This window comes from Adiantum capillus-veneris, chromosome 8 (assembly GCF_014529385.1).
Source record: "Adiantum capillus-veneris isolate H3 chromosome 8, ASM1452938v2, whole genome shotgun sequence".
NCBI classification, from domain to species: Eukaryota; Viridiplantae; Streptophyta; class Polypodiopsida; order Polypodiales; family Pteridaceae; genus Adiantum; species Adiantum capillus-veneris.
In genome coordinates this window covers 155,138,651-155,150,390 of record NC_140938.1, presented here as the reverse complement: position 1 = coordinate 155,150,390, position 11,740 = coordinate 155,138,651, and the positions used below count along the sequence as shown (strand labels likewise).

General features: G+C 45.6%; 1 protein-coding gene across 2 annotated transcripts in view; it reads right to left on the bottom strand.

The window, feature by feature from the left end:
• Positions 1 to 1,618: 1,618 nt before the first annotated feature.
• LOC147453206 (uncharacterized) overlaps positions 1,619 to 11,740 on the bottom strand; it is a 44,228-nt gene continuing 34,106 nt past the window's right edge. For both annotated transcript variants that reach the window (XM_086518669.1, XM_086518670.1), the window contains 6 exons: positions 4,151 to 4,327; positions 3,935 to 4,081; positions 3,108 to 3,209; positions 2,769 to 2,839; positions 2,547 to 2,614; positions 1,619 to 2,473 (listed from right to left, as the gene is read on the bottom strand). In XM_086518669.1, coding sequence (XP_086374795.1) covers positions 2,244 to 2,473; positions 2,547 to 2,614; positions 2,769 to 2,839; positions 3,108 to 3,209; positions 3,935 to 4,081; positions 4,151 to 4,327 — 795 coding nt within the window. In that variant the 3' untranslated portion in view covers positions 1,619 to 2,243. The remainder of the gene's footprint in view (positions 2,474 to 2,546; positions 2,615 to 2,768; positions 2,840 to 3,107; positions 3,210 to 3,934; positions 4,082 to 4,150; positions 4,328 to 11,740) is intronic.

The following is an 11,740-nucleotide window of genomic DNA, read 5'->3' as shown; positions in this document are numbered from 1 at the left end:
CTCTTTCTCCTTCTTCCACTGTGCGTCTTCATTGAAGACCATCTGAAGGAGGTTGGCCTTCTCCTTCCACCATCCTTCCATCTCTGTTTTCCACTCCTTCATTTCCCTCTCCATCTGCGCCATCAGCTTATTCGTGAGCATGAAGGTTGCCTTCGCTCTTGGCTTGCAAACAGGTGAGACATTGGCAGCTTCCGTGTCGCGTGTAGGGTCTTCTTCAAGTGTGACAGTTTGTGCAACATCCATCAAACACTCATGGCCTTGACGTTGATCCATTACGGTGTGGCTCAAAGAATCATTTTCCATTATAAAATTCAAGCTGGACGTGCAGGGTTGATCTGCTGGGGCTGCGCGCTCTGTACGTCCTCAGTCATAGCAATCCGCCATGTGTTCAAAGATGGGCGCGCTGAGAGAGATTAAAGTCCTGTCGATGCTCTTGCTGTGGTGCCGCACGAACAAAAGGAGGCTGGGCTGTTGCTACAGTCCCGAGAGAGAGAGAGAGAGAGAGAGAGAGAGAGAGAGAGAGAGAGAGAGAGAGAGAGAGAGCACGGGGGGAAGGGGGGCGATAGGCGATAGAGTTAGGAGGGGGGGGCGAGAGATTTGAAAATTTAAAAAGGGGGGGGGGGGGCAAGCAGCGCGAGACACAGAGAGAGAGAGAGAGAGAGAGAGAGAGAGGGCGAGCAGGGCAGGGAGCGCGTGGGAGCAAGGGGGTAGTGGAAGCAGGAGAGCAGGGGCGGCAACAGGTGCAGGGCAGGTACGTAGCGAGCGGGAGCAAGGGGAGAGGGGGGGGGGGGGGGGGGGGGGGGGGGGGGCAGGCAGCGTGATAGACGAAGGGGGGGAGGGGGGGGCAGGCAACGCGAGAGAGAGAGAGAGAGAGAGAGAGAGAGAGAGAGATTTTATCAAATATCTTCTAGAGACCTAGTTTGGCCTGCGTGACAAACCAATATTTTACTTTGATACCTCTTTCATCTCAATACAAAAAGATAACTTGTAGTGGCAAAAACTAGGATGAATGCTAATGAGGAATGGGACGGGGTGACGGACTGGAGTGTACAGTGGATTGGGATGAAAACATGGTAAAGTACAGGGATGGAGATCTGTACCTAGTGGAATGCAGAGTATACGCGTTGTAGGTATGCGAGTATGACCTAACTAGCTGCATCCAGTGCCACAAGGAGAATGCAATATAAGGTGCATCCGTGGTAGGGGTGTCAAGAGCTCCTTGACGAATACGCTTGATTGGAGCTGAACCGATCTCTCTGTGATGTCTGGCTCTCTGTGATGTCTGGCCCTAATCTCTGTCATCTCCCAATGGTAAAAAGAAACTTAGCGTAACCATACAGGAATCCATGCGCCAGTGATGTGAAGCAAATTGGTGTATTCTTATAAGGATACAATAGTCTACCAACAAACGTAGATCCCCAATACAAAGGGAAGGCTGCCTCACAGGGCAGGTGCATCCAGCATACCCAAACAGAGACTTAAGTACCAAGTTAATATTAAGTATCCCGATATACACATGAGACTCAAGCCACTAATTCAAATACATTAAGCAAACACAGGCGAATCAAGAAAGCCTGATTGAACATAATTTACACTCATGCCATGAGCAAGACTTAAGTACTGGAAAAGTCTTGAAAAGTTACCTGTAAGTCAAAAGTGCTAAAATATAATGGGTATAACAAATATGCTTTACGTGAAACTGCCTCAACAGTATGCCCAGTAGGCCAGCTACACCGCTGCCACGCGGAGTGATTCAAGGCATGCTTTATAGGCCAGCCAGTCTTCATGCAATATTGAAAACAGTAAAATAATCCGGTAAAATAATTTTGAGTTTAAATTACTGTGATGACATCTCTTTTGGGAAGACTGTAATTTCCATGTCAGTTGCATGATTTTCGTCTCTGCTTTTTGTACATTGACATGAAACCTTCCCTTGGCCTTCCCCATATCACTATTTCGGACTCTCATCCGCCGCGGTAATAAAAATACATAGCTTCTGCTCTTCATGACTGACCCCATTCAGGGCATACAAGGTGTGTTCTCATAAGAACACGTGTCTCAAAATTGGAGAAAGGGGAGCTCCTTCACCTTCCCTTTTGGATGGTGGCAAGCCAAAAATAAAAGGAAAATTCTACATGCCCATATGTGCGAATCAAGGCTCTGGTATAGACTGCTCTTTAGTGCAACAACAACAAGTCCTCCCGAGAGAAGACGGCTAGAAATGAATTGAAGTTTGAAATGCCTTATTCACCTGATAGGCATCTCTTTATGCTTTCATACGTCATGAACACGATGCCCACACTAGGAACCACCTTCAAGTATTCTGGTAGTATTCCTCTGTAAAGTCCTGCCCAGCCCTCTGTTTTGACAATATGCATAAATGTGCCAACAATACCAGTCTTGTAAACAGGTGCCTTTCCTCCAGCACCCTCAAGCTGCATCCTTCGCCTTACCAAATCAAGAGGAAAGCTCACTGAAACAGGAAATCCCATCAGAAAAAACCAAGTCCAGAAACGACTTACAAGTAATCAAACCAAATCACCTACCTGTAGAGGAGGTAATGCCTGCCACACTACCACAAACCAAGCTCGTCCAAGGGCCTGAATACTCTGACCTGGAATAAAAACACAGAAAAAACAATGCAGGAGTGAGTCACTTATTGCGATCAGGCATTGACTTCCTTATGAAGACTCAAAAGATTTTATTAATGCCTCCTCACTCCCACAACTTGTGTGTATGCCAAAGCTTAACACTAGAGTAACCATTACCTTCCAATAGTTGCAAAGGACTTCAAAGTGTCATACACGCAGAAATTTATTGCAATGTTTGGCCCCACTCCCTAAAATAGAGGCATGCAACAGTTAGTAACTGTACTCGCACTGCACTTTTAAAAAAAAAAAAAAAAAAGTAAAGAGCCACAACATCGCAAGCATAAAGTTCCCCAAACTCTCACAAAAAAAGCTAGCATAGGAAGATGTTAACATGCATGTTATAGGCAGTCAAAGAGCAAATTCAAATTCGATGCCTTTGTGAACAATGCACAAGCAATTGGTATACTCGCTTATAAAAAGAGCAATGAGATGCCAAAAGCCAAGCTTGTCAAATACCAATAATGTGGTGCCCAGTCCTTTATACAGACCCTTCAAGCCCTCATCTCGGACAATAGTTTGGATGGCATGCCCTATACCTTTATAATATCTCTCATTTCTCTGCATCAAAGGGCAAACAGAGAAACATCAGTTACTACAACGGGTCCACGTACCAAAATGACAAAATTCAGTAAAGGATGTTAGCAGAAGTAAGTTCAAGCTGTTGACCTGCTGGTTTTCTTGCCAGCCAAACCAGCAGGTCCAACAATATCAGCCTCTAGAAAAATCCTGGCACACACTTCACGAGGCCATACAATGTGACGTGTGTGCGGTACTGGTCACATCTTTCTCCTTATTATCTGAATAGGGCTGGCCCCTGGATAACAACAGAAAGCAACTGAAGTCCCTATCAAAACACCAATGGGAAGTCTCATGTCTTAAAACAAGGAAACAGAAATACTGCCCGAGGTACTTCCTACTGAGCTTTTGGCAACAAGTCAAGCCTCATAACCAAGTGCTCTCCAGAATCAAGCACCTCCCAACTCAACGCAGTCGGCCACATTTATCATAAACATCCACACAGCAGACAGTGACACTGATGGCACAAATCCCACATGCTTGCATTACCAACTCAAACTTTACACAAGCTCATGCTAATTGGCGGGATTTTCTAAAGTCTTCTTTGCATATCTCATAGAATCTATATGAGACAAAGACCAAGCCACAAAAGCGAATAACCCTCCTTCCTTCAACAGCAGCATCTAAGAAGAAGTTTTCTGAGTTTTCTGCATACCATATAACAATGTTTTCTTTGAAAAATCTCAAGAATATGTAATCCATGGTACCTGAGCAGCTAATCGAGTGCGGATGAGGTCAAGTGGGTATGTTGAAGTTGCAGCTGTCAAACCTGCTCCACCCCCAGCAAGTAAATTTGTGCCCATTCCAACACTCAAGCTTTCTTTCCCATCGATTCCTGCTATACTAAGAAGAAACTGGAAGGCTAAACGTCAGTCTCACAGTTCACCCAAACAATTGGCATGATCACAACTCAAGTGCCATACCCGCTTGTACTTCTCGTACGAGTAGAAACTAATAGCAGAATAAGGGAGGCGGTGCAAAATTGTGACACCATTGCCCTTCCAAAATGCTCTGAATCCTTCTTCAATGGCAATTCTTGAAGCCTCTCGGACAATACTAGGACGACCAAGAGCACCACCTTCTGTCTGCATACCTTGAAGCTGAAAGCAAAAGGATAAATTAGCTCCAACAAGTTTGGCATTCTGTTATATTTTGCATTATTCATCCAGCAAGTAACAGGGGTTGAATATTGCTCAGCACTCAGTTACTAACAAAGGGGGACTTCAGAGAGTTTTCAACACCCATCATGGGCATGAGTCAACCTAGATGAGGAGCATTATCATGCAGTACCCCTGGAAGAGATCTACCGCAGAACTCACGTCTATGATATCGTTCATACTCCACAAACTTCTCCATATAGATAATAGGACCATCTTTGTATGACATAATCCATAAATATCCACTGCATATTGAGATCCTTTTTAACACATTTAAGATCATCAAAAGTTAGAGCAAGAGGAGCAATTCACATACGAGGACTCTGCTTGCTTCACTCTAACAAGAAAAGCCCAAGGCATTTTGATCCGTGCAGTCCATCACCCTTGACAAAGGACCAAAGCCCTCTCTGAAGAGCAAATGAAATTGTCCCCGTATCTCATAATATATGTCACAAGTTTGCGACGTGGCATGCCCAACTTAAAAAAATATGGCCATGAGGACCAGAGAAGAGATGGCCGAGGGGCCTAGGGGAATAGGGTTTTAAAATCTTACGATGACCAACTCATAAAGCATCAGCCGAGGGGCCTAAAAGCCTTACCAGCCTAAAAACCTAACCAGACCAACTTGAAGAGTTTGGCCAAGGGGCCCTAACCCTAGATTAATAAATAAAGTGTGAATATGTTGCTAACATGGCACTATACAGCAGACCCCTAATTTTGCATTGGCTGATGACATGGCATCCGTAAATCACGGAAATTGCTGATGTGGCAGCGCTGGAGGTTCTGAGCTTTTGGGCGCCATGCTTTTGGAAACCAGTGCTTTTGGGGCTTTCCTTTTGGGCATCCCTTGCACTGTTAATAAGAGACTTGGGACCAGTCTTTTGAGGGCATCTGGATGCAGCGTCTCATAAAGCTGGACCCTCGGGGTGTTGTACTTTTGCGAAGCAATAATAAAGAAATATTGGAAGGAGAGCAAGTCTTTGGGATCAATGCATCAGGGGATGGAACTCCGCGGTTCCGTGTCAACTCTCCTCTTGTTGTTAGAGTTCAGGCATCTCTGTGGATTCGTTCAATCAGTCCCAGTTTCCCAGTGTAAGGTGCAACGGAAGTGAATGTTGTCCTTTCTCAAGATGAGTGATCCGATCGTGCTCAAGGTTCCTTTTACTTACGGAAGGGAGAGCCTTCCGTTCCCTTAATGAGTGCGTGTAAGTGATCACAAACAAAGTGAATAGACACTGTGCGTGAAGGTGCTGAGAGAGAGAGAGAGAGAGAGAGAGAGAGAGAGAGAGAGAGAGAATACGGCACCATGAAGTTGTAAACCCTATTCCAAGGGCCCCACTCTCGATGGCGAGAGTGGTCTACTATTGATTGCACAATCTGATACAAGACTCGGATGCTAGCTTGAGAGGCTATGATGCAATGAGTGGCTGACAATGGTGAATCTAATGTTGAAACTGAGTGCTTGAATCGCTGGCTTTTTGGCTCATGAAAACGCTGGCTGCAGGTTCAAAATTGCTGGATGTAATGACCTTTTCTGTCACTGATTTGCTGTCCAAAAAACGCTGTTCTGCAGCCCCTTTTTCTTGCTGAATTAGCCTGCTGAAAACGCTGTTCTGAGGCTGAGATCGCTGCTGTAAAAACGCTTAAGTGGCTGAGTACTGCAGGCGCTACTGAGTGGCCGCTGGCGAGGGGAATGTATGCTGAAAAACGCCAGGCTGCAGGGACTGAAAATGCTGGATTTCCCTTGATGAAAACATCAGGCTGAAGGGGGTTGTTCTTGCTGAGAGCAAGAGAGAGTAGCCTGTTGCAAGTGAATTGCCTGTTGCACCTTCTCCACTTCTGCCAGATAGTGCTAGCCCTGGTTTTCTTATATATTATCTTACTCATTTTGCCCTACCAAGTTTCCCAACAAAAGTCACTTAATAAATAAGTGAAAAATGTCAAAAATAGGAAAATTAGGTTTTATGCACCGGAAACTGCTCCTGATGGATTCTGATGGTAATGCTGATGATCGTGTTGTGTGCAACAAGAGGATATGCATCTACTCTAAGTGCCTGGGCATGCACGGTCTGCGAACAGACTCACAAAAGTGCCGGAACACTTCCTAAGCTAGACTGACTAGACTGACTGAACCCTTGTCATGCTATAGCTTGTCCACGGACACATAGGGTTGGACGTGTCATGTGACACCCAGGGACAGGTGTTAGGGAGTGAGGGCTGTTTTGTGGCTGTGCCCAACGAGTGTGAGGTAGGTTTCTCATGTCGGGTTGTGTGTAGCCATGTTTAGCTCGGGTTTTGGCACGGTTTCATGGTCTCCTGTGGTCCTGCAGGATGGGAATATTCTTCCCCAGCCTTGACACATTTTTCTCGTGTCCCATGGGCATCTAGTGCCCCCTTTTCCACTCTCTCCCTATTTTCCTCATTTACCAGAGTCGTGGGGTGCTGGCTGCCTGGCCGACCTGGACTTCTGGACCTATATAGGTGTGGGCAGGGGCACGGTTAGGACCATCAATGCACAATGTTCTTGTGGTGTACGGCAGGGGTAGGGGCATGGTTAGGAGCATCAGTGCACAGTGTTCCTATGGTGTAGGGCGCCCCTAGTGGGCAGCCCTAGGTGTCACAAACTGGTGACGTGGCACTGCCCCAGATACACACACACTGTCGGACAAATGACACGTGGCAAGCTGGTACGGAAATCCCTGAATTTGCACCGCAAAACGCGATGACATGCTGACGTGGAGTCCGTACGGAATTCTTGCTTTTGCGGAGATGCTGATGATGTGGCAGCGTACGGAATCCCTGATTTTACGCTGGCTGAAAATCCTTGGCAGCTTTTGGGCTTGTTGCTTTATTTTAAGAAGCTTTTAAACTAATGCTTTTGGGGCTCTACTTTTGGGCATCCCTTGTAACAATCAATAAGTGGGCAGGTCCTCACTTCTCAGAGCATCTGGACGCAGAGTCTCAGAGTGAGCACCTACCCACTCTCTTGTACTTTGAACATAGATTAATACAAAAAGAAATACCGAAAGGGGCGCCAATCTTTGGGGCCAATATCTCTAGGCACGGAACTACGCCGGGCCGTGTCGACTCAAGCGTGAATTGTCAACTGTTTTGAAGTGCATCTCTGCTGTGTCGCGGTAGAATCTTGACTTGGAGTGTCCAAGTTTGTTACAGTGGTATCGAAGCACAGAAATATTCTTCGTCTACAGAGGATCCGATCCTTTTTGCAGCGCACACAGCTTTTGGAAAAGAACATTCGTTATCCATCGACCCCGGACTTATTAGCGACTCCCACCCTTCGTACATCGCACATCGGGCGCGCTCCTGTCTTCATCGAGCTGTCTTACAGGGCATAAAGCCATAAAGAATCCCAGATTACACATGGGTTCTCGTGGAGAATCTGACAGAGATGACACTTCTCAGTGGGAAGGCAAAGAAAATTGAAAATCCGGCGCGCGAATTGAAGAAAAGAATGAAGATTTGGGTAAAAAAAAATTCGGACAAGTTTGCCAGAAAGGATACCCCTAGATGAATCCACGATAAGCCCAGATTCACCCTTGAAGGAAAGTGCAAGGTATAGACCCATGGTAGTCACCCACAAGACAATATAACCATCAGCTCCATCATGCATAGTATTGACTAAATACCACGACATCCCCACTAACGTCGTCAGTGCCCAATAGTGGGTGTAGAACTAGGTAGTAACATATACTCCCCAACACAACACACACCAAACGCGCACACACATGAGCATACATCAAAACAAAGCTCAGCGTACTGAGTTTCTGTCATGACTCCGGAGATCAAGGGCAGATTCAGCCATAATGAAGCCTAGCACTAAAAGAACGGAGCACAAACGTCAACTGCAGATTGGCATATGTGTGAACAGATTGATTAAGTACTCCAAGGACCTGAGGTTGGCTAAACATCTGAAGAATTATCCGATTGATAAGATTTACTCGAGATGGCTTGTTTCTCCTCTCAGGTAGGGAGGAAAGCCGAAAAGATAGACGAGTGCAGAACAGTGGAACCTGTATTCGCAGAAAGACATGGACAAGCACTCTTGAAAAGAAGCATTTCTACAGAGCCAACCAATATGACTTCCTAGAAGACAATTTAAAGAAGGTGGACAGTCGATTAAATTTGAATCCTTTTCTGGGTTCCAAGACGCTCCGAGGGCTTTGGCCTTCATTCAGCAGTTTGACATAGCTTTCTTTGGAGGGCATTACTCAGAGCACTCCAAGATTAGGAGGGCTACATCTTTCTTCAAGGGAAATGCTCGAACATGGTGGTCCACTCTTCTTCTGAGGAAGGAAACTCCAATAAAATGGTTGAAATTCAAAAGGCTCTTTATTTCTTCTTGACTGACTCGAGAGTACAAACGAGATATATGAACCGCTTGAAATCATCTTCAGATGACCAAGGGAGACTCTTTGAACGCTTATTGCGAGAGATTTTGGAACTCTTTTCTACCAACCTCTTCATTTACGAAGGTCTCGTTTAAGGAACAGATTGAGTGGTTTTGCTGCGGACTTCCTACAGAGATCCGAGACTACTGCTTGGAACAAAAGTCAAATTCTATTCAAGAATTGATGGGTCATGCGAAACAAGGTTTTGCCGTACATTCGAGAAATTTGACTTACCCAGCTGATGAGATCTTGACTTAGAGAACCCAACAGACCTCTGACAATGAAAGTAGAAAGAGAAAGAGTTCCAGAGTTCCTAGGACAAAGAAAAGAAAGATACATGTCCCCGACAATCTCTTAGAGAAAGGGTTATCTATCTCAAAGAGGGGAAGTGTTTTGGTTGCGGGGAATTTGGACACATCTCCGCAAAGTGCCCCAAAAAGGCACAGCAAGAACAGACTGAAGACAAGCCACAGAGTTCTAGAGCAACAGAGGAACGTGCCAGAAAAGGCAGATGAAAACAGAAACGGTACCACATTGCGTGGGGCCCAAACCAAATCACATGAACGGAAGTACAAAATTTGCCGCACTTTGGGCAAAGTGAAAGATCAAGAAGCCCTCATTTTCTTTGATGAAGGAGCCAAGGCCAACTTCTTTTCACTTGAATTGGCGGCTCGATTTGGAATTTCGCCCAACAGGCTGAGGCCACAGGCGGAGGTAGTTCTAGCAGCACCCAGATGGAATGTTTCCATTACACTGATCATTGGCAAACTTCGTTTGCAATTACATAATGCCCTTAGAAGGTTGTGACGTCCTCCTCAAAATCCCTTGGTACTACAAGAACAACGCCGTGCTTGACTATCGGGCTGAGAAAACGACTTTGACAAATGAAAGGCACAGAGATTGTACTTGATGAAATTCAGTTTCTTTACTCGATTTTCTGGACAGAATTGAATGATGCTTGAAGGTCGAATATGTTTTGACCTTGATAAAGAACGCCAAGATTTTCTCCACACTCATGCCGATTGCTTTTCTGAGGGCCTACCAGGCGAGTTGCCACCAGCTCTTCCTGAGGATCATACCATTGATATGATACTTGGAAGCACACCACTGAACCGGTCACCTTACCGTGTGAGCCGAGCCCAGAATGAAGAGATTATGAACCAAGTTAAAGACCTCTTGGAAAAGGGTCTTATCCAGCCGAGTACTTCACCTTACTGCTCTCCGGTGTTGTTGGTTTTAAAGAAAGACGGATCTTGGAGAATGTGCATTGATTATAGAGCTCTCAATAAAATCACCATCAAGAACAGATTTTCGATTCTGAGGATTGATGATATTCTAGACAGATTACAGGGATCCTCTTATTTCAGTAGGATCGATTTGAAAAGCGGATATCATCAAATCTGAATCGCGCCGGGAGATGTCTACATGACAGCTTTTCGGACGAGCTTCGATTTATATGAATTTTTGGTGATGCCTTTTGGCCTTACCAATGCTCCAATGACTTTTAACCGAATGATGGACAAGATTTTCAAAGAGTATAGATCTCTTGTTGGCACTTTCTTTGATGACATTATAGTCTTCTCCAAGGATGAGACAGAACATAGACGATATCTGCTACTGTCACAAACTGGTGATGTGGCTGCCCAGTGCACACACAAAGTCCAGACCCACCCCGGGCTGGCATACCCGCAGTGATGCTGACGTGGCAAGCAATGTATGGACCTGTCCGGGATTTGCGGCGCAGTCTACGGGACTGTACGAAAGTACTGATGTGGCAGCTGGCATATGAAAAACAACAGGGCAGCTTTGCGGCAGTTTTTGCTTTTGGCTACGCAAGGAGAGAGAGAGAGCTTTAAAATTAAGTGCTTTAATTTACAAGCCTTGAGAGAGAGAGCCTTGCTTTATTTTTGAGGGCTTTTAAATTTATATCTTTTTGGGCTCTGCTTTTGGCATCCCTTGTAATGAATAAATAAGTGGGCAAGCTACCCACTTCTCAGAGCATCTAGACACACAGTCTGAGAGTGACCCTCCCACTCGCTTGTACTTTGCAACAGATTAATAGAAAAAGAAATACCGACAGGGGCGCCAGTCTTTGGGGCCAACATCTCTAGGCACGGAACTCCGTCGGGCCAGTGTTGAATCAATTGTGAACTGTAAATTGTTTTGAAGTGATTTCTTGTTGGTGTCGCGGTAGATTCTCGACTTGGAGTGTCCAAGTCTGTTACAGTGGTATCAGAGCGCGGCCGATTTCTCTTCTGCAGGGAAATCCGATCCTTTTTACACGGCACTTATGGCTTCAGACAAAGATCAGCTAACTTCCTTTGCATCCGGAGATGCGGGAAGAGATCACAACGAAGATTCACGCGAGGAGTAAGGCCCGCCTAGGCCTACTCAGGCGGAGATCAAAGAGATGGAGCGTCGTCAATTGATCGGCGATGCAACAAAGATGATGCTAAATTTTGCGAAGGACCCGAAATTTGCAAAATTTATGAGCCAGACCTTCGACGACGAGGTGTATGCACAGTGGCAGCAGATCACTGAACCACCCCCCAAACCAGTACTCAAGAAACCTCCTACCATAGTAACAAGGAATGGCCGTTTTCAAGTCTCCATTCCTCGTTCCCGTACCGAATCTCCGTTCCGTGTTTCAAACGTGAGTACCCGTAATAACAAGGAATGGCATCTTGTGGCGATTTCCATTCCCAATTTCCCGTTCCCGGTAACTATGCCTCCTACCCCAAGGATGTTTACTGAGCAGGAATTAGAAGAGGTGGTTGATGCACGGATTTCTCAGCTTTTTGACGCGCAGAACAAAGCAGAAGCACACAACAAAAAGCAGAAGAAAGGTGCTGACTTCCCCGGTTATTTGGGTCATCGGTCTACTTTTGCCTCGGCCAAAAAGCAGAAGAAGCGTATGTGGTTTGAAGGATTACCTAGTTCTTCTTTC